This window comes from Periplaneta americana, chromosome 9 (genome assembly GCF_040183065.1).
Source record: "Periplaneta americana isolate PAMFEO1 chromosome 9, P.americana_PAMFEO1_priV1, whole genome shotgun sequence".
NCBI classification, from domain to species: Eukaryota; Metazoa; Arthropoda; class Insecta; order Blattodea; family Blattidae; genus Periplaneta; species Periplaneta americana.
Genome location: NC_091125.1, coordinates 84,545,043 through 84,568,214, shown reverse-complemented (window position 1 = coordinate 84,568,214; position 23,172 = coordinate 84,545,043). Strand labels below are relative to the sequence as shown.

General features: G+C 34.2%; 2 protein-coding genes across 3 annotated transcripts in view; one reads left to right on the top strand and one right to left on the bottom strand.

The window, feature by feature from the left end:
- LOC138706159 (putative ankyrin repeat protein RF_0381) overlaps positions 1–9,717 on the top strand; it is a 44,766-nt gene extending 35,049 nt beyond the window's left edge. The window contains exon 5 of the mRNA XM_069835150.1: positions 5,571–9,717. Coding sequence (XP_069691251.1) covers positions 5,571–6,404 — 834 coding nt within the window. The 3' untranslated portion in view covers positions 6,405–9,717. The remainder of the gene's footprint in view (positions 1–5,570) is intronic.
- Positions 9,718–13,402: 3,685 nt separating this feature from the next.
- Positions 13,403–23,172, bottom strand: part of LOC138706158 (fatty acyl-CoA reductase 1-like) — an 87,258-nt gene continuing 77,488 nt past the window's right edge. For both annotated transcript variants that reach the window (XM_069835149.1, XM_069835148.1), the window contains exons 7-9: positions 21,056–21,298; positions 19,642–19,902; positions 13,403–17,168 (exon numbers count right to left, since the gene is read on the bottom strand). In XM_069835149.1, coding sequence (XP_069691250.1) covers positions 17,030–17,168; positions 19,642–19,902; positions 21,056–21,298 — 643 coding nt within the window. In that variant the 3' untranslated portion in view covers positions 13,403–17,029. The remainder of the gene's footprint in view (positions 17,169–19,641; positions 19,903–21,055; positions 21,299–23,172) is intronic.

Here is a 23,172-nt window from a genome sequence, read left to right as displayed (position 1 = left end):
TTTTGAAAATCAAGGGAATTAAAAGTAGCAATGCTTTTTTGGAGGTGCAGCAACAATATGTTAAACTGTTCTTGCAGGTAACAAAAAACAATGTCTTCTCTATTCAGTCCTTTGATAAACTGTTTCATTAATGCCAATTTTATGTGTAGAGATGGCAGGAGAGCATTTGTGGGATTGACAGGTGGATTGTGCTTCACATTTCATTGACCAGAAATGAATTCCTGACTACTTTCCCAGTGTTTAATGCTATAATGTTTTGGAACCCACTATTTATCTTGATCACCAATTCTGTGACCGAAGGAGTGAGAGTAAGCTGTTTTAGTAATTTTATAGATTTTTTTTTTCCTTTGGGATTTTGGTGTGAACTATCCACAAACAAAACAAAAATTGTCTGGATGATTACGACACTGATGTCTGTTACTTTTATCCATGCTGAAGACAGCAACATAAGGAATCACTGCACCGACTACCAATAAGATAGTACCTAATTACTATCTTGCTTCAAAGAATAACATCACTAGACTAATTCATCAAATCAAATGTCCTAACTAAAGTTTCACTCAGAACAATATTTTAAAAGAAACAATAACATGTTTATTTATATTTTAAGATAACACTTTTTTTTCAATACAAAACAATTCTACCACTTTGGTGCTCTTATCCAGTGGCGGCTCGTGATCATTTTTTTTTTTTTTTGGTGGGGCCAGATACTTCACAAATTTTGCGGTATACGTTAAATAATGCACCAAAATTTTTTATTTCATTTTAGTTCATTGTTTCTGCTTAAAAATTCGTTCAGTACAACAGGCCTACAGCTAAAACTACCACTCATTACTGCAGCACCATCATATGCTTAAGCTACGAGTTTACTTTCTAAATTGAAATGTTGTAGACTTTGTTTTAGAACTCGCTCAGACCGTTAGCCGTGCGGTTGTTTACCTTTATGAAAGAAAGAAACCTTTCCACAGGTTTACAACCTTTTATGTATCTCAAAATAATAACAAATTGATTTTTGCAGGTTATGTCTGTTGTTTCGTCAGCCTGCACAACAACAAAATCTGTAGAATTAATGTTCTGTTTCAGATACATACTGTCTAATAATTCATTTTGTATAATGTGTAAAGTACCGTATATTTAAAATTAGAAGTATGTTTAATTGTTCATCCAATAGGCTACATTATCAAGACTGGCAAGTAAAGATACATAACAAGTCTAACAAATTTCCCCGATTTGCAGATCCCTGATTTTCGTTCTGAACCCTCAGTTATAATAATTCGTGAGTTCCGCAAAATACTGAAGAATCATTTACTTTTGCTATTATATGTCTGTTTTTTGTGACCTGTTAGTTGTGTTTCTGGATTGAAAATTTGACCGCAGAATCAATTTGTGCTGCGATATTTACTGTCCCAAATAGTTTAAACTTAGCATTTTCTAAATATAAGTTATTGCACTTTCTTCTTGTTTTTTGATGCGCTCCCTTAAATGTTTTAGAGCTTTGCAACCTGTCGACGTCCACAGTCCCTCGCCACCAAACAACAGACAATAGAAATAAAATAAACTTTGTTTTTCGTCACTTACAGTTAGCCAGGGCTTCTTGTTAAACCACGAGATGTAGAAAGTTCTCCTTTTCATACCATCCGCCTATGTAAAACTGAAGCCATTAGGTGTGTGCCTAGTCATTTAACTTCAAGTTTATCTTCTAATTTTAACGGAGAAAACGATGTTTTAATAGGTAATCCACTTATTCATGTTTTCACACTTCGCTCGCATGCACTATTCAAAGCTCACACGGACACTTCTAGAATAAACCCACTGTTCAGTGGCACTGCGACTCACAGTACATATAGCCACGAAGTTTGAGTTGTTGAGGGTACTAGGAACAATAGACTGTGCCGATACTATTTCGTATTGTCTGTTATGAGGCGATAGTAGCGATCCTAGTGGTTAGCAACTATCTATGGATGCATATTCCCTACGTATTGAGCTTCGTGACTCTATATACTAGACTGTGGTACAACAAATAACTGCGACTGTAGCTTCCGTTCGGCAGGTGGGCCAGGCTCGTCAGGACCGAACGAGAAGCATTATACTCGTGACGGTAACTTCGTAACACTTCGTGAATCTCCGTCGATAGTGAACATTGTATACCTCACACCATGGCAGTTGAGCGCTAAAGTGATTCAAGTTGTGGGGCCCTTTGACGCGGGCCCAAGCTCACAATATTTAGTGTAATACAATCTTTGACGTTTTACTGACACACATTGCATCATGTTATGAAATTTACTAAAACAATTATGAATCCAGTACACTGTCCTGAACAAAATTTACGCATTTTAAATGCGAAAAGAAAATTGCTGGGTAACGAAATATTGGTGGGGCACGGCCCCGGTGGCTCCTAAGGACAGGCCGCCCCTGCTCCCATCCCAGTTAAGGGACATAAAGTAACAAAGTTCTACCTGCCTCGTACATGACACACACAATAGGTTTAGGAACTAGGAAACCCACAAAGTACAAACTTTATGCAGTGTAAGAATTATGTTAAACTACGTAAGTTATCAAGAATTTTTAACATTCATTCTACAAACTATAAATAGCAAAGCCTTAGGGTGCTATTCATAGACATTTCACTAGTCCGCACTACGAGCGTGCTAAACTAGCCCCGGCTATCGACTGGTTATTTGTATAGGATTCATATCACATCATATCGCTAACACTGGTTAATGAATACGAAAAACGTTAGTTTGCTGATCATCCACCGGAAACCCGCGCTAAGAATGTCTATGAATACTGCCCTTAGTATTTACTGTACATGGTATTAATTTTACCATAGTCAGGAATCGAATATAAATTGAAACTGAGACCTGATGGGGTAATTTAAAGAATATATTTGGTCTCTTCATATGAAAATTTACAAAAACGGCCATTAGTTTCCCTGAGATGAAAATCGTGTTCTCTGGTGATATTTATATCACTCAATATGTCAAGGTAAATGTTGATATTAATAATCTTACTTCTTTAATAGAAGCAAGGCCAGTACTTTGGAACAATTAAATGTTTTGTACAAAGATAGAAATGAAACGAAAAATGCTTGGAGAGAAGTTTTCCTAGAACTGAAAACTTGTTTCGTCATCTCAACTCCGCGAAAAATACATAAAATGCTCCAAACTCTTTCCTTTTCATATTTAATGGGTGAATCCACTGAATTGTGTTCCTCCTTTTTAACGCGTCTGTACAATATCATCATTGCTATAATGCGTCTACCATGTTGGCAACAAAACACTAGAATAACCGGCTCTGGATATGATCAGTTGTGTGTGAAGCGTTAGCATTCAGTATAAAGGATGCCATTTGGACGGTCGCCTTGTATGTGTGAAATGGACCTAACAGTCTGCGAAATTAAATTTATGAGAGCAATACTAGGTATAATTACTCACATGGACCGCAAAAGAAATGAGGATATCATGCAAGAACACCAATTACAACCAGTCCTCACAGTTTATAAACGAGTAGCAGCTGCATTGGAGAAAGCATGTTCTACGAATTAATCGTAATAGACTTCCAAAAGTTATTCTTCAATACCGTCCCCAAGGGAAGAGATCTTTGGGCTGTCCAAAAAAAAGTTGGACCGAGAATGACTCAGCCCATGGACCTTATACTTGTTTGGATAATGATGATGCTTTGAATTTATAATGCTCGAATATTGTGTATATTGTGTCCTGTCAAGATCTTTCTCTGCTTTTTGTGACAGTGTTTATGGGCTATATGAGCTGTATCTTCTGTGCTGGTTAGTTCTAGTTTTAACAATGGATATCACCCCAAAAAAAGAGGAGTAAGATTATCTGTCACATGACTCAAATAGACATTGCCAAGACGCCATGACATGTGACGCAAGTATTGAAATTGTTAGCAACATTCTTAAACTTTCCAAAGAAACTTTCATCTCGCGAAGAAATTATATAAGCTCTTGACTTGTTCCACATCTTAAAGCTTCAATGCTAATGTAAGTTCTATGGCAGGCTTGCAGAAGTGGGCACCAATTGTGGCGTACGTTATGCAGTGGACTACGTCGCTCATCTCCTCCTTTTACTCCTGCGTCATTGACAGGGTAGGGGAGGGAATTTGTGTTCAGTGGCTGTGTTATGTGATTGCGTACAGGTCATAGAGACTTCATTCAATGTCGGTGGACTGTGGATGGAGAACCAACGCTTTTCACATGCTTTCACCTCTCTCTCGCCAGTCCTGGATCCCTGATCTATGGAATACAATAAATGAAATGAAATTAAATGAAATGAAAAAAATGATCCACAAAGGGTTGGAAAATGCGGTAGAAAGTGTAAAACTACCAGAAGAGATGATTCTGTTTTGGAAAGGAAGTCGAAAGAAAACCTTATACTCAGCAGTTTTGACCTAAGCCCTAAAGAGAGAGAGTGGACCCATTGAAGAATTCACGTGCATGACTACAAATCGGCGACGTCTTCTAGAATCTGGTCCTAAAGCTATACTACATCAGGAGCAACTTTTAACAATGCTGATGAAGAAAAAGAGATTCAACTGGGAAAAAAAAATATTCATAATGACAGAAAAATATTGAGCACGTGTTCTTTTTCTGATGAAGCTGTCCGAAGACAGGTTGGAACCTCATCATTCATAAGGAAACTAAGCCAGAAGATAATGCGGTAGGGTGCCCAGTTCTCTTCCTTCTCAAATTGTATACATCACTGACTAGTAACATATTTCACTAACCAGACCTAAAAATCATGTATACAGAAGTGTATTTAATTTATGGTACAGTTTTATTGTAATCTATACTGATACCTATCTTAAAAATCAGTGAATCAATGACTAGTTGTGTTAATATACAAGTGTATAATTTATGTATTTACTTTGTGTTTTTAAAAGTCAGTGAATCAATGACTAGTTTTATTGTAAGTTATATATACAAATGTATTTAATTTCTGAATTTATTTTGTATTTTTTTTAAGTCGTGAACCAAGAACTAGTTCTGTTACACGGTACATAGAAGTGTATTTAAATTTCTGCATTTATTTTGTATTTTTTTTAAGTCACTGAACTAATTACTAATTTTGTTGTTCATAGAAATGTACCGTATTCTAATTTGTGCATTTTTCTTTCTTTCTCTCTTTTTTTTTTTTTCAAGTTCCATGTGTAAGTTCTGCAAATTAATGTTAAATTTATTACGTTAGAAAACTGTGTTGATTACCCTACAAGATTCTTCACCTGACTTCCTGTAAGGAAGTGAGCAGTGCCTCAGAAACTGGTTGTGAATATGTTGTTTATATTTCTTTAAAAATTAAATATACTTGCTATGCACTAAACCTTAGCAAGTAGAGCAATGAAATCCAAGCAATAATAATAATAATAATAATAATAATAATAATAATAATAATAATAATAATATTAATAATAATAATAATAATAATGATGATGATGATAATAATAATCATAGTAATGATAATAATAATAATAATAATAATAGTAATGATGATGATGATAATAATAATAATAATAATAATAATAATAATAATAATAATATAAAATACATCTTTCAGGTTGTTAGAGTTCTACTGGACCACAACCCTACCCATGTCGATGCTGTGGGAAATAATAAGAATACTGCACTGCACGAAGCAGTTTTGGCTGGGCACAGAGATGTGGTTGCATTGCTCATCAGCAGAGACGCTGCCCTCGATCTACAAAACGAACCTCTGCAAGAGACTCCATTCCTCCTAGCAGCAACAAAGGGACACAAAGACATCCTTGAAATTTTGGTGAAGAACGAGGCCTACACCAACGCCACTGACAAGAATTACAATACAGCCTTGCATAGAGCTGCTATGGAGGGTCGTCATAAGATCATCAAATACCTGCTCACTCTGGGCATATACATTAACGCGCAGAACAAAAACAAGCAAACTGCTCTTTTTGTAGCAGTGACCGAGGGTCATGACAGTATAGCAGAGATGTTGATCAAAGAGAGAGCAAGAATCGACATACGAGACCAATTTAAGAACACTCTACTACACGTAGCAGCAGATAGTGGAAGCACAAAAATTGCTAACATAGCCTTGGCCAAGAGTGTAGATGTCAATTCACTGACAAATGGAGGCGCCACTCCACTACACAGAGCAGCAGCAAAGAATAAAACTGAAGTGGCTGAAATTCTCCTAAAAAATTATGCTTTAATTAACATAAAAAATGGAGAGGGTCAAACTCCACTCCACTTTGCTGCCAGGCACAATTCCGTCGAAATGGCCAAATTACTATTAGAAAATGACCCAGACCTGATAGAGATTAAAGATGTTTACGGTCAAAATGCAGAACAGACAGCAGAGAGGTACAGAAGCTTCGAGGTTCAGGTACTGCTTCTTAAGGCAAAAAATTGAAACTTTCAGCCCAGAACCATAAGTGTTTAACTCTGTTGCAAAGGACTATAATGGTGCAGGGAAAAAATACATAAGTAATACCGAAAAGGCTAGTCAGAAGTTAGCTGGATATATTAAATTCCAAGAGGAAAACAATAACTTTTATCGCTTGTTCCTAATGGATATAATGGGATGAAATTAAACTTAAAAATTATATTATAACAAAAACTTCTGATTTAGCTAAATTGTTAATCTGCAAAGACTGCATTGTTCCATAGATATTCCCCTATCTGATATACTCAACCATCAGACAAAACAGAAACGAAACCAGTAACCCACCAAATTGACCAGATTAGTACCTGCCTCATGTTATGTCCATGCAGACGACAATGGATTATAGGTGAACAAATCATAAGTTCGGTTTCCATCGGTGAGAAAGTAAAACTAGTGGATCATACAGAAAATATACTGCAAACAAAAACCTCTTTGACCATGAAAAATGAACATTCAGATCCACCTTTACTTCAATATCGACTCTTGGTTAACAGATATCACTATATGATAGAGAAAAGTGAGAACACAACGATTCAAAATCTCCCTCATCACTGTCCGAGGATGATAAATTGAAAATGGTTGTCAATTTAGCAGAGACACTTTGAATAGAGTTTATGACTTTATTGTCAAAGTACTTGGCATTGGAAACCAATTATACAATATATGGCTGAAGTTCACCTCAAGTTTTTTTTTTTTTTTTCAGAAAAGGATTAAATTTAGAGTAGGCTAAGTACCTGATACAGGAAAATAGTAGTAATCATTTAATACAACAAGATTATGTACATTATTTACAATGACAATAATTATAATAAACAGGATCAGTTGTTCATAGTCAAGAGAAATTTACAGTCTCTGAAAGAGGTAATGTATTTCAATTGTACAAAGTTCCTATTCATATAAATAAGGATCATTTAATTTATTAATAGTAAGTTAATATTGATACAGTTTATTAGAGTACACAAGTAATAACTCAAAATCATATTCAACATTGAATTCTGTATAACAAAATTATATAAGGATAATTAATTTTCTGATACCCTAAATACACTCAAGAAATTTATAAAAATGCAGACATTTATAAAATTGTAACAAATAAAACAAGATCTAAAATTTAAATTAATTAAGAAAAATTCGAATGAAGGGTGAAAATATGGACCCTTTCACTCTAAGTAATCAAAGGCGCCTAAATGTCAACCATGGAAGAGACTGAATGAAATTCGATAACCAATAATCTCACATAACTGCACGTTTCATTCCCAATCATTAGTACCAAAGGCTCGAAGAATTAAGATATGGTGTTATTGCTCTTGTTAATGAAAAAACGAGGAATCACAGAAGGCCAAGATCAATTCATTTTCTTTACATTTTTAGTACAGTGAAACGTGTTCGAGACGGAAGTGACATGGCCCTAATTTTTTTTCCGTTGTGGACAGGTTTCCGTATTATTCAGGTGTGGCATTAAAATGGAATATTTTGTCATTCATATACATGAAAAACAAAATGGCATGCCGCAAACTGCAAGAAGTACAAAATATTCTATTTAACACTCATCACATTAAATCAGGCTTTCTGTCGCTTATTACGTTGGTGAATCATCTTGATTAAAATCTCATTTTCTGTATAAATATTATCGTAACTCACTCATTATTCATTAAACATTACTAAAGTTTACTAATCTCATTCTATTTAATATCCAACACTATACTCTAATACTGTACTGCATATCACTGCACATTATTAATTAATTGGACTAGGAGCCATCTATTAGAAGACTTGAATTCTGGTTTATTTAATTTCTTTTTGCTTTGCAGAATAGATCCAGAAATTGGCATGTTCTTTGAAAGGTCATGAAGAAGCCACTCCCACAACAGTTCATTTATTTTCACATAAACAGTTGCTTTCTGGTTCCTTTTATGTCACCAATATTGGCCACACGTCACTCACTCATTATGATCTTTATTTTTTAAAGTGTCACATCTGAGTTTTCCACAACTCTACTTCAATATTATTTCACATAGACTTTGTTTCTAATTTTCCTTTATCTCGATAACTTTTACTTCATCACTTAATGTTAATGCCACATTTTATGCAACTTTTTTTTTTACCAGGAAATTACTACAGTTGCGCTCTGTCTAGCTACGACAGTATACGGGTGGGAAGCATTGAAAATCTTTGAAGGGACTCGTCTGCCTATTCAACAGGGTAATAAAATTTATGACTGACAGGCCAACACACCCTCGCACCCTCTAGAATTTTGCAAAGAAAACTTGTTTTTATCTTAGTGACTTGCATATTTCGTATATTCCTTGAAATTACACGCTGTTTCAAAATATAGTTACAAAATATAGTGTGTCCAAAATATTGTTTCCGTTTTGAACAGTAGCAGACAGTTTCCGTTTCTGCGTTGGACAGTTTCCGTTTTATTCAGGAAAAATTACATATACATACAAATTTCGCCAGGACCAATAAATTGTTCCGAAATAGACAGGATTCCGGATTATTCAGGTTCCGATTTGAACAGGTTTCACTGTATTTGGTTTCAAGGGATCTTATTATACATTGTACTATGACAATCTGCATGGGGACGAAAAAAGCCTTTCATTATTTTCAGATATCAAAGAAATCATTGATGAATTATTATTGGACTACATAAAAGTCGATATTATAGCCTACAGGAGTCAATGTAAAAATGAGGAACAATGTGCCACTCGATGAGAAACTTGCTCTTATTCTAAGTTTTTTTTTTTTTTCCATTCATTCAAGAAAAGATATGTAATAAAGTAGGCCTAGTTCTTAAGAGACCTTTTTTTCACAATTTAGTTACTCTCATTATTTCTTTTTTTCCCATAAATCTGTATAGCGCTACAGCACTGAACAATCAAAATATATTTTTAAAAAAGTTACTCTCAAGATTATATTTATTTTCAACATATAAGTGCCTCCACTGTCGTAAGGGAAGAGCCTCATTTCAGTGCAGTGACTTTTTAAGATAATCCATTAAAAAAGATCAAATGGCATGTGTGACACTAGAGTTAATGTAATACCAGGTTTAAAATTATACTTCAGATAAGAGTACTGTAATTAATAGTAAAATATAGTCCATACTTTTATTTAACCATATATTGCTGAAAATTTTGTTACATTGAAAAATTTGTATAAAACAATTTTGCACACTATCAGAATATTGTATTTTTGAGTAGTTTCAAGTTCGTCACGAATACTTTACACTAGGTACTGTAAACAGTGAAGAAGATAATCAATAAAATTAGTATTCTAAGCCTATTTATTTCTTGGTAGTACCTACTTACTTAAAATAAGATGCAGCGAATGTGGAAGATTACATAATGTACAATAAGCACGTTTGTAGGCGTGAGTCACACTTACCCTGCCTTTTTATCATCTTGGTAACAGTGTGGCTTAAACGGCTGAAGCAAGTGTGACCATATTATCACTTAGTAATGCCATCAATAATCTAAATATCCGAATAATTGAAAACATATAATTCTTTGAATTTTTCATCAAAGAGTTTTCACAGTTTTTACTGTCTCTGTATTTATATAATTGTTGTATTGTGTTCTTCTCATAACTAGATACTCTTTCTCCGTATTATATTAAACTCTAGCTTGCCAATGTTCTCTATTATTGCTATTCTCATTTTAATAGAAAAAGGATCATCTCCTGCGGACCTCTGGAGAAAGAACTAAGGAAGAGACTAATGAAGAGATTTGTGTGGAGTGAGCATTGTATGGGGCAGAAACATGGACATTACGACGAAGTGAAAAGTGACTGGAAGCATTTGAAATGTGGATATGGAGAAGGATGGAGCGTGTGAAATGGACAGACAGAATAAGAAATGAAGCTGTGTTGGAAAGAGTGGGTGAATGAATGATGCTGAAACTAATCAGAAAGAGGAAAAATAATTGGTTGGGTCACTGATTGAGAAGAAACTGCCTTCTGAAGGATGCACTGGAAGGAATGGTGAACGGGAGAGGAGATTGGGGCTGAAGAAGGTATCAGATTTTTATTTTATTGGGTTATTTTACGACGCTGTATCAACATCTAGGTTATTTAGTGTCTGAATGAAATGAAGGTGATAATGCCGGTGAAATGAGTCCGGGGTTCAGCACCGAAAGTTACCCAGCATTTGCTCGTATTGGGTTGAGGGAAAACCCGAGAAAAAACCTCAACCAGGTAAATTGCCCCGACCGGGATTCGAACCTGGGCCACCTGGTTTCGCGGCCAGACGCACTGACCGTTACTCCACAGGTGTGGACCAAGATATCAGATGATAGACACATTAAGATATATGGATCATATGAGGAGACAAAGAGGAAGGCAGAAAATAGGAAAGACTGAATAATGCTCTCCCAACTGAGCTACCCGGTTGTCAGCCCACTTTGAGGTCTGTAGATATAGAGGGAAAAATTGGATCGGTGTCTGGTAGAGTTCCCAGGTAGCTCAGTTGGGAGAGCATTGGTACGTTTAACCAAAGGTCCCGGGTTCGATATCCGGCCCCGGAAAAATTTTTCCCTCGAAATTATTCAGAAATTCAACCATTACGGTACCACAAGTTAAAGTTTCTATTAGGCTTTCATACCACTTGTTAATGTAGATCAATTGTCATTTCCTGAAATGTCACAATAGAAAAATAATAGCAATGAACCATAATAAAAGCACAGCAGATCACATGTTATAGTATATTCAATACAAGTGAGGTAAGTGCATTATGACAGAATCGAGGAAACTGTTTGAAAAAAAAAAACTTTTCAGTTTCTGAGATTCTGTTACGCACTTAATGCATATGTATTATTGCACATAATTTTTTTGAATGATCGTCATTTTAATAAATTTGAAATTTGTATTAATTTGATCAATATTTGACTAGACTTTGGAAAATGAAGAACATCACTTCGAAACTAGTCAGCCAGGTAATTTCCTAATAATAACACAGTAAAGAGTTATGAAGTCAGTGACGATATTCAGCCGGTTTGCATCAGTTCGGATGAACCGATTGTTAAATTAATTCTAGCTAATATTTGCAATTATTGTGGACATATGCCATACATTTTTGACATAGGTACACATGAGAGAACGGATTGTTAAACTTTTTGAATATCACCACTGTATAAAGTGGTCAATATTTGAGTTTAATCAAAAGTTTTGTAATCATGTAATGATTATGGCAGAAGAATTAGTTCAGGATTTAGTGAATGAATAAACTGAAGATGAGTGGAGGATCGGTTGTGCTAAGTTAATACCAGAAAAGTCTAAAAGAAGATAAGAAAACGTGTATTTTTCTAAATAAAGGCTCCATTTATTTCTACTTACCGCACTCTTAAAGAAGCATGTAAACAACAATGGTAAGTAGAGAAAGAAAGCATTATTGTACAAACAAATTTAGGAACTATTTGAAGTGAAGTGCTATTCAATCTCTCTTGTTTTGGGAAATAATCAATGCTGTTGTCATGAAATTGAGATTTCTGGTACAGTTGCTTTCCTTAATTAACGAGTTGTCAATGACGGACAAAACTACCAAATTCAATATCCTGTCTTCATTCGGTGAATTTCTAACATAAGAAATGTTTTTCACTGTTTAGGAATCGAAATGGTCTGAGCGTTTTATATAATTGCAGGAATTACTAACACTAGTTCGAAAAGTTTTACTGTTTCAGAATAATATGTAGACTAGTATTAATTTTCATTATTAAATTTGAAAGGTCACTAACACTGGTCTCGCGGTAGCTATTTCATTGTGTTATATAACTCAGAAAATCGGAAACGTAGAGCTACCATGTCAAATATGGTGTGTAATTACCTGCAAGTAACGAGTCAAAATAATCTTGTGGAAATTGTGCATTGAAGTTATTCGTATTTATTTTTTTAATTGACGAGTGCAATTCATTATGGTAGAACCCAAGTTGGAGTCGGTATTTCCTGATCAATAAGTTGGGTGAAATAAGAGGCTTATATGACATCACATATATGTAAACACAATATTGCAAGTACAAAAAATTGTTTTCATAAAGTTTTGACAATTTAACTTACCTCGGTGTTGTTGTTCTGTGTTGGTGTAATTTCTGGATGTCAGTGGTTTGTCCATAGCCCGAGTATGCTTTTTTAATGTTGTTTATGAAGTCGAGAAACATTTGATCAGCTTGTTTTGTACCCTCATTAACCAAAATGGAATATAAATTAAGTTCGTTGTAACTTAGATTTTAGGCTATATGGCATTCAAAATACTTTATTTAAAAGGAGGGTTATAAGAGGGCCTGAATTAAATAAACCGAAATATGTAGCTTATTATTGATTTTTTGTGAAAATTGTTACATAACAAAAGTTTCTTTAAAAATGATTTCCGATAAGTTTTATCCCGGGAAAAATGTTGATAGGACTGATATTTAAGGATATACAAAATTTTTTTAATAACAATACATTTCTACCGCCGCCTCAGATTATAGTGTCGTTGTTCCATAACTTCCATGTGCAAAATATGAAATTTTTTAGTACGAAGAAGAACAAATTTATTCATTCTATGGCAGTAGTGTATAGGAGATCGTGAATTCTTACATTTTCGAAAGAAAGAAATATAATTTGTATATAGTAGATTGTATTATTTGCTGCATCACTATTTAAGTTATTTAATAGAGCAAAATTCTGAAAATCGATATGTGACATATTGCAGGAACAACGACGATGGCTACAATGAAATCAAAGCAAATGACTCCGTCTATTTAAGGCGGCATTGAAGTTTATCAATATTAATATACAGAGAATATTTTGTGTTTGTATGAAGTAATCTCAGAAGCTAATTAACCCTCACTATTTGAAATTTGTAGTTTCTCTAGATGGATGTAATGCTACAAATGAGGACTGAGGTAAGATGAAAAGAAATCTGTACGCACAGAAAACTTGATATTCTGTCGAAATATTGTATAACTTGATTATTGCAACTTTATTTGGTCCACATAAAATACTCTAATTTTATACACTCATTTTACCATAGAGATCACTGGAGCTGAGTTATTTTAAAAGGTGTCATGAAATGGCGTTCCTGCGCTCATAATTTATCCATATTCGTTTCCTGTATTTCTTAAAATAATATTTATGTAGGGTACCTCATTTTTTATTTGCATAAACAATGATGTACAACCAAGCGAGTTGGCTCAGGCAGTAGCATTTGAGACACGCATTCGGGGGTCCCGGGTTCAAACCTCGTGGCCGACCAATCTGACTGGGGTTTTTCATAATTTCCCTTAGTCATAAAGGCAAATGCCGGATTGGAAAGATACATTCCATTATTCATCACCGCCTCAATTACCAATACCAAAAACATTAATCAAAGTCTATAATCAGTTACATGAACACAAGCCATCTACAACACACAATAGAAACAGGAACTCAACAAGAGTAAAAACGGCCTGCTGATATACCCACACATTCTAAACACGCGACATGACCACAGATGTTAAGGCGTGAATAAAATAAACTTAACAAAAAAAAAAGATGTATAGTAAGGTTAACATAAAAATGATCTTCGTACTCAATCAACTCTATTAATTTGGAGTGATTTTTTAAAGGATACATTCAAGACTAATTTAGAAAAATGTTAAACGAATTATCTTTGCACCAAATGAGTGGTCTCTGAACCAAAATGATAGCATTTTAATTATTTAAATAGAATTTAAATTAAGTAGCATATTAAACGATTTATTCTTCTATCAAACACGAATGTTCCCTAGACCCAATATTCTATTTTAATTATGTAATTACTTTATATTTATTTCTAATAAGTGCAGCGGAGAGCACGGGTAGAGCTAGTATATAATATGGCGTTGCTACGAAGTGACGTTGATATACTGTAGAGATCACAGATCACACAGGTAGAGAAGGGTGATAGCCCAGATCAAACAACAGATTGCTCAGCCTTGTAGGCTTCGACAGCAACAACTTTTATCATTTTCATTATGCTGCCATCTAGCTACTGCATAAGAAGTCACGTTATAACTCTCATTTGAATTGCATGGAGCAACTGTATTTCCATCTAGCGGTTGTTCCCAATAGACGGTGGCGATTCTGGAGGTTGTTCTCTTCTATCTATTACTGTTTTTAACATAGGGATGGCCTATCTGTTATGTCTATATGTGATCAGGGGCGATAGTCACTTGCAATAGTATCAATTGTACCTACTATTGACTGTAGTTCCTACCAATCGATAATATTATCAATGGTTATAATCAAAACTATCCATAGGTACTATCAATAGTTATTACAAACTTTTTTTGATTGTTTGTAAACTGAATATATTTCTGAATTTATATCTAAACTACGTACTGAACTATTATTTTAATAATATATAGGCCTACTGTATTGAATCTGAATTACAGAATTGTTGCAATATACTATTAACACACGATATTATGATCTGTCCATAAAATCCTAACATTAGCCACAAGCGCATAAGCAAAGGATATGAGATGTCAGCCGTTACTTTTATGCCAGATATCAAAATTAAATATTTTCAGACATCTTACATCCTCCATTTCAAAGTGTATTAAAGACTAGTTAAACATAATGAATGTTTTCGAGTCTATAATTTTTGCCAATATGGTAATGGTGAGTTTTTATTTTAGACAGTACGGTGTGCTGGCCAGTACCGGCCCAACTACAGCACTGCATCTAGTTTTAATTAACATGAATAATTATTAACTATATCAATCGAGTGACCAACAATGTGGTTTTATTTGAATCAGTTATGTGTGAAAATCTTGTTTCAAAGTAACTGCCGATAAGTATTGTGGTTCAATATGAATGAAGTGAAATATTTACAAAGTAAGCCTTATGCTATGAGGACAGACTGTTAGCAAATGAATTAAGCCCCCAAAACCAGACGTTATATGTGAGTTTTTTTATCTCGTGATTACTTACATTCTAAAAACATTTTCTCTTTTGTGCCCCACCTAGTACTAAGGTAAAAGACACCACTGGAAAAGATCATTCCTTTTTTGATATATCATCCATCAAATTAATTGCAATAACATTTAACACATTTAGACTTAATTTTATGTACAATATTATATATCAATGCCACCAGGAGTATACCCAATTCCAGTGCAAATAAATAAATACATACATACAAATACATACACAAACAGATGTAGCACAAAGGATAAACATGGGACAATCTGCAAAGTCATCCTCATATCCAACATGACTGAAAACCGATACAGAAATTATTATCATTTCGCTTAAGCTACCTCCATCAGGGTCTGCAGCAGTTGTAAGTGCTTTTGTCTTCAATCAATTATGAAGAAGACCACATAGGGAATTTAGGAATGTCTTCTTACAGATTCCCTGGAACTTCTCATGTTGAAATTTCTTTACAAATACATCCTCTATGCTTCATCTGTTAGTATCTAAAGTAAATGTTATTATAATTTAAAATGTATCACTACTATACAAGGCATTATATTTGCAGTGCAGTTTCAGAACTAAGTTTAGCAAAGTTTAGCTTCTCCTGTTTTGTCAACATAATGAATACATGTACAGTGGTCACCCCAGACCACTGTACATGTATGACATTTAAGATTTAAATATCAGAGAAATATGAGGGAAACTCTGCAATTTTGTGGATGCTCTGTGTTTATTTATAACTTGTTACTAAGTTATACATGTTTAACAGTGTTCAATACCTCCTTAATCATAAAACATACTATTACTTTAATTTTCATAACTCCATCTTCGTGACATGAAGACAGGTATAAGGTGCCTTCTATGAAACAATTGAAAGACTTGTGGGGCATAAGTAAACATAAGGAGAAGAAAAATTTGTAAAAAAAAAAAAATAAATAAAAAATTCGGAAAAGTATAATTAATTAGAAGATGACATTAAAACTCAGCAACTTAAGAAGAAGTTCTGAAATGTATTACTGATGGCTAAGGGAGAAAATAAAAGGCACAACAACATGAAAACAAAAGATAAAAAGGTCAGAGGACCATGAGAAAAAGGAATCTAGAAGGGCAATGGGACGACAGACTAAATTGGCTGTTGTGGATGTTGGGAATCAGAAAATGTTATAACAATGAAATACAATATGTTTGTTTCTAAAAGTATCACTTTCTCTTTCTCTTTCGTTTCCTTTCCTTTTTATCTTGAACTTTCCTTCTCCATGACAACTATATTCGTCTGTAATCTTCTTCTTCTTCTTCTTCTTCTTCTTCTTCTTCTTTTTCTTCTATCTTCCCTTATGTCTTTTTCTCACCCCTTCTTTGTCATCATTCCTCAAACAATATCTACTCGTTTCTCTCTTTGCTCCCCATTCTCTGTCTCTTCCCTCCATTTTCTTCACTAGTTCTTCTGTTCTATCCCTCCTTTGTCTCTCACATAAGAACACTGCACTGGTAATTGTCAAAGAAATTGCTCATAAAGCTGTTAACAAATCTGTTGTTTGGATTATTATTGTTATTATTATTATTATTATTATTATTATTATTATTATTATTATTATTATTATTATTACTATTATAAAAACAGCACATTCATCTTACAAAACAAAAGAAAATTCATGACGTATAACTTAAAAAATAAACTCTCATTATTGCTCAAAATCTGCTACAGACACAATACTTGTATAGATATAGTGTATTAAACTCTGTAGAGCTCCACTGTAGTACAAGAACCATGCAGCAAAAGTAAGTCGTACTCCTCGTAATATTGCATCCAGCCACCACATCCTAAGGAAATTAATATTTTGTAATTAATATTCATTATATTTCCTACGATTTAAGCTTCTTAGAAACTTTACTCTCAGTACCGGTACTCTCTAATAAATGAAATTTAATGAACATGATATGTGGGTCCGATAAGCAAGTTTATATTAATTAAACTGGAGAAGTCCGTAAATTTGCTTATCAATATTATAATGTTGTATTTTACAAAATATTTGAATATTTACAACATTATTTCAAAGTGTTGAACGTTTTCGGCATAACATACCATCATCAGAACACAACAAATAACACATGAATATGGATACATACTGTGCATAAACAGATTTGACTAGTGATAAAGTAAATACAGTGGGTTACGTATTAAAATATTTTAACACAATTAATACATAGACAATGGACGCAATAAAATGTGGTCTTGTTAATCAAATTGTAAAATTTGAGTTGCATTATTTGTATATACATTGTATTTCAATGGAAGTCAGTACATGATAGAGGAGTCATTTGAGGCGTCAAAATCCCTCTGAATAAAAATAAATATGAGAAAGAATATAAGTATAATGTAAACTTGGCAATAGATACCGGTAATGGCTATAACAAACAGAGTATCAAAAACTTTATTATTAAAAGAAAAATATTTTTATTCAAAAAGAAATTTTCTACACTAACTCCTGAAAAAACACCCTCCAAAAAACCTGTTTTGAAATGATCTACTTCAGCAAAAATCTCCAACAAACTAAAAAATTTTTCAAACAACATAATATACTCAATGCCTCCCAAACAAGTAATAAACTAAATAATATAATACCGGTACCCAATCAAATTAATCATAATGACATCTATTCAAATTTCAAACAGAGGAATCTATATGCTCAACTGTAAAAATTCTCCAAGAAATACACTGGTCAAACAAGTAGGAATTTCAAAATTAGATTTAACGAACATGTATCTGATTTCAAATATAATAGAAACAATCTTGGAATGTAGGCTTTCACAGCTGGCATTGATAGGATGCATCCTATACGCATCCTATAATAGAAACAAATCCAAATTTGCTACACATTCAATAGAAGAAGGCGATAAACTTAACAATCTCAAAGACACATTACAAATAGTAAAAAACCTGAATAATAATAAAACCATAAATACCGCTGAAGAATACTACATCGCGAAGGCATACAATCAAGGAACCCTTCTTTTGAATGAACAAATTTCCAATATATCAAACCCTTTATTCAATTTATGTAAATTAATTACAACATTAAATACTCCATTCGAACCCACAAATACATCTCCCCATCCGCACCAGAAAAGATATGACGTACATTAGGATAACAGATAACAGACTGTAAGCATGGAGTGAGCGCCAGTTTAGCTGTACCAAGTATGCAACACAGAGCCCCTCCTGATCTCCACACCCACGTAAATGTTTACAATAGTCATATGTACTGTCACTAAACCATTACTATTAAAAACTTTCTTTTCTTTTCTCCTCTTCATAATAACAAAACATTTTTAGTCTGTTTCTTACACAAATAAATTATTTCCAGTTTTTAAAGCCTCGACTGATTCCTGTGCTGTGCGCTGACTTCCATTGCAACTCTAATTTTACCATTTTATTAACAAGGTCACATTTTATTGTGTCCATTGCCTAGGTATTAATTGTGTTAAAATATTTTAATATGTAACCCATATATATTCACTTTATCACTAGTCAAATCTTTTTATGCACAGTATAAATCCATATTCATGTGTTATTTGTTGTGTGTTCAGATGATGGCATGTTACGCCGAAAACGTTCAACACCTTGAAATAATGTTGTAAATATTCAAATATTTTATAAAACATAATATTATAATATTGATAAGCAAATTTACGGACTTCTCCATATTAATTAGTCTAATAAATGAAGTTACATCATACTACTGCATTAATAGTATCTGCAAGAAGCACTCTTAACCATTCACTTTCATTTTGTACCCTCTTCTCGATATTAAATAAGCAATATCATTACCGGTATTCAGTTTTTGTGTGTGTGTGTGTGTGTGTGTGTGTGTGTGTGTGTGTGTGTGTGTGTGTGTGTGTGTGTGTGTGTGTGTGTGTGTGTGTGTGTGCGTACGTGCGTGCGTGCGTGCGTGTGTGTATCTGGCTGTCTGTCTACCTGTCGGTTTTTGTCTTTCTCTATCTGTATGTATGAAATTAAACGCCCCCATACCAGTCTAACATAAGTTATGTGTAAGTGTATATTCTTGTGCGTGCAAGAAATGCTTTGCTCATTCATGTGAGCACTGTATTACACATGCACATAATTACACACTTGTGCTCCACCAACTAAAGAGTTGAATTCAATATATTCTTATTTCTCTGATACAGTGATTAGCTGAACTGAAAATTCTGAAAAATACATAACCCACTTTGAGGCAACTTCGGACACAAGAGAACTACTCCTACACTATGGTATTCAAAATATATATATTACCTCCAAGCATGACTCCTTGCATGCGGTGTAGGTTCTTCTGGCTCCTTCATTAGATAGACACGACCTCCTTTGATTGCATTAGCGTAGAACTCTGTTGTATCAGTATTTTCAATGTTATCTAAGCCAAAGTCCTTCTTGTCACTTGGAAGCATACTAGCCCTCAGTAAAAGAGTTTTCCCATTCTTAATAACGAATTGATTACTTGTAAAGTAATGCAGTGCCATTCCAGCAGCATGGATGCGCCTATGAATTTTCACCAACCTGAAATAATTACAATTCTTAAAATCAACTTTGCAGTGGTTATGGTAGGTTTGGGTTGATTCACAGTTTGGTTTACTTGTTCAGTGGTCAGTATACTTGTTACTTGGTTTACTGTACTGTCAGTTCATCCATTGGTTGTTTATTCAATAGTCAGTCGATTAATCAGTCTGTTGGTCAGTTAGCACTTATTTAATCAGTGATGCACAGTATAAAGGAATTCTTCCATTCAACAATCTCCTAATCTGGAACTGTCAAAAATGTTATTTATGTAGCAAATGCAATTTTAATACGAAAATTAATACTCCAAGTGGAAAAATTATTGTGATAATAATGGCAATGATGAATTTGGATATATATACACTAGAGATCAAAAGTTTTCGATTACCTATCACAACTATGGATTTGTGATTAAAACAGGATTTCGTTTTAAATATTCTATCATATCATAATGCCAGAGAGAGAAAATATTTATTTTGTTGGTCTATTTAGTTTTTCCGATGTGTTTTTATATTGAAATAAAGTATATAGTTGTTTTCATAGCTGATCGAAAACTTTTGACCAGTAGTGTATATAGGCTATACCAGTGGGGGACATGAGATATTTATAAATATAAGCACTCTTAAACCAAATTGATCACTGAACAAGCCAATTATTACTATTATCATCATCATCATCATCATTACCATCATCATCATCATTTTTGTAAAATAATAGTAAAAAAAATTTCCTTGTTATTTGAATACAGCACTTCAGCCCTGCAGTATATATTGACTACATCCCAACTCTGGCTACTAGCAACAGGCATCTATAATGAACACTGATCAAAATACCCCTCGTTTCTCGTGAAAAAACAACAACTGAATAGACTACAGTGGACTATAGTGGACTTTATGTTGTCAACAAACAGCTGGATACATTAAGAAGATTGATTGAATACAGCAGTTACATGTATACCTTGCCACTTGCACTGATATATATACTGGGTGAACAATCCTTCGCGACGGACAATCCTGACAAAATCGGGACAGAGGCAACCCTATTCTAATAAAAGATAATGTAATAGGCATACAATTAGTAGGAATTACTCATTTATTCTTCTATTTTATTTTGTTTTACTTTAGTCAGTAATCTATGGTTTTAATAATATACTTACATCGGTTTTTGCCCTCTGATTTTCAAAAGAAAATCAATTATCATAGCTGGGATCAAGTGCACGAGAATCATTCTACAAAAATATATAAATTTATACTTTGTTACAGATGTGTATGGCTTCCACATTATGTTTTCTAATGGATCTTTAGCCACGAGGGCCAGCCCAATGTTAGGAAGTTCCTCTATTGTTACAGACTTCATTTCACAAGTCGATGCATTGTACACTGAGAGCCCAACAGGATCACTGCAACAGAAGGCACACATTTAGCATATAAAATACTGTATCACATCTCAGATTAAGATGTAGGTCTAATGCAATTCAGCCAGTAGCCATGAAACATTTGGAAACCTTTGTAAATTGTCCAAATGGAGAATGGATCACTCTGGGAATTTTTTGCAGTACTGGGAAAACTTGTAGGCCTACTTTAGAGGTATTTAAATGATCCAAAAACTCAAATCTGTTGTTAGTATAGCTTATAATCGTATCACATACTTTCAAAGCTGCCAATTTATTACTCCTTTTCTTCAAGGACTCCCTTAAAGACTACTCTTTATTTCCATAGAGTTTGCACACATTCTCTATTGCATTAACAAAACACTTGACAAATTCACTAACTTCAACAGAATCATTGTCTTTCTCCTGAATGCAAACAAAAAATATGGCAACATAAGGCATTATCTTACGGAAAAATGTAAGACAATAAACGAATTGGAGATCTGCTTAGTGTTCGCACAAACCCCATAGCTTCAGTTCAGGCCTTTGTGCCATTTATTTCAGTACTGTATTCCTAATATGTTCGAAACACTTGATTAAATTTTCTTTGTTTTCGAAGATTTATTAACAGTCCAGTATTGAAAATACTATCTTGTCGGTGGGACAGAACCAAGCTACTTTTGTACAAACTCAATTAGATAAGATAATCCATTCTTTTCATAGTGATCACAAAAAGAATGTCCCTATCCTTTGCAAATCTCGAAAAAAATCTGCTTTTTGTGGAGGAAGATGTCGCACCTTGAACAATAAGAGTTCACTGATGTGCATAGCAATAAACATAATTTAATTACCATTACAGTATTTCTCTTTCATCAAGTACTACAGTCGGCCTGGTTGGTGAGTTGGTATACTGCTGGCCTTCTATGCCTGAGATTGAAGGTTCGATCCCGGGACAGGTCGATGACATTTAAGTGTGCTCATGTCAATAGATTTACTGGCATGTAAAAGAACTCCTGCGGGACAAAATTCTGGCACACTGGCGATGCTGATATAACCTCGGCAATTGCGAGAATTGTTAAATAAAACATAACATTTTCTTTTTCAAGCACTGCACCCAATTTTTTCTGCCCACTCACAACTGAAGCTCCATCATATGTCTGGCAGATCAGTTTCTCGGGAGATTTTTCAATTTCAATTTCGTGCAATTGGTTTAGAATTACTGTTGCTATCCCTGCTGCACTTCTGTCAGATATTTCAAAATATCCCCAAATTTTTTCAGTTATTTTTCCTCGATTTGATATCTCAAAATAAGTGGCATGAATTGTCTGTAGTTTTCTTTTATCACATTATTAAGGGCCACAGTGTAATTAATGGGACCTCTAAAAATGCCTGGATTGTCTGAGTCCTCGGTTTCCTCTGACCATGCAGGGCTAATTCCAATTACCCACAAAGCTTTTAACTAAGTTTACGCACAGACACTCTATTACCATCATCAAGTTGCACTTTGATATTGGTTTTTCCAAACACAGCGAAACTTGTTTCATTATGTAAATAGCATTTTGATCAGTGGTGCGCCCATAAGAGCTGCAGGTCTGCAGGTCTACCTAATAGTAAGCTATTCCTGAAAGATATGCATATTTACTGAATATATTATTTATTTCTATTGTCTCCATCTTCAGCAAAACGCTGGTAGATACTTTTGTCAAGCTATACCTAGCAGCTCGGGCTGTGACCACATGACGCACTTGAAGGCTGACTGTTGTTTGAGAGCGGTGGGGTGGGGGTACTGGTGTTGTGGATAGCAACAGCTTCGGACTGCAGGCAATACAGATCATACAGCAAAGCAATGCAAGTAGCGAGCTCACATTTTTTCGTGATGTGTTGTGTTCTTTTTATTGTGACAA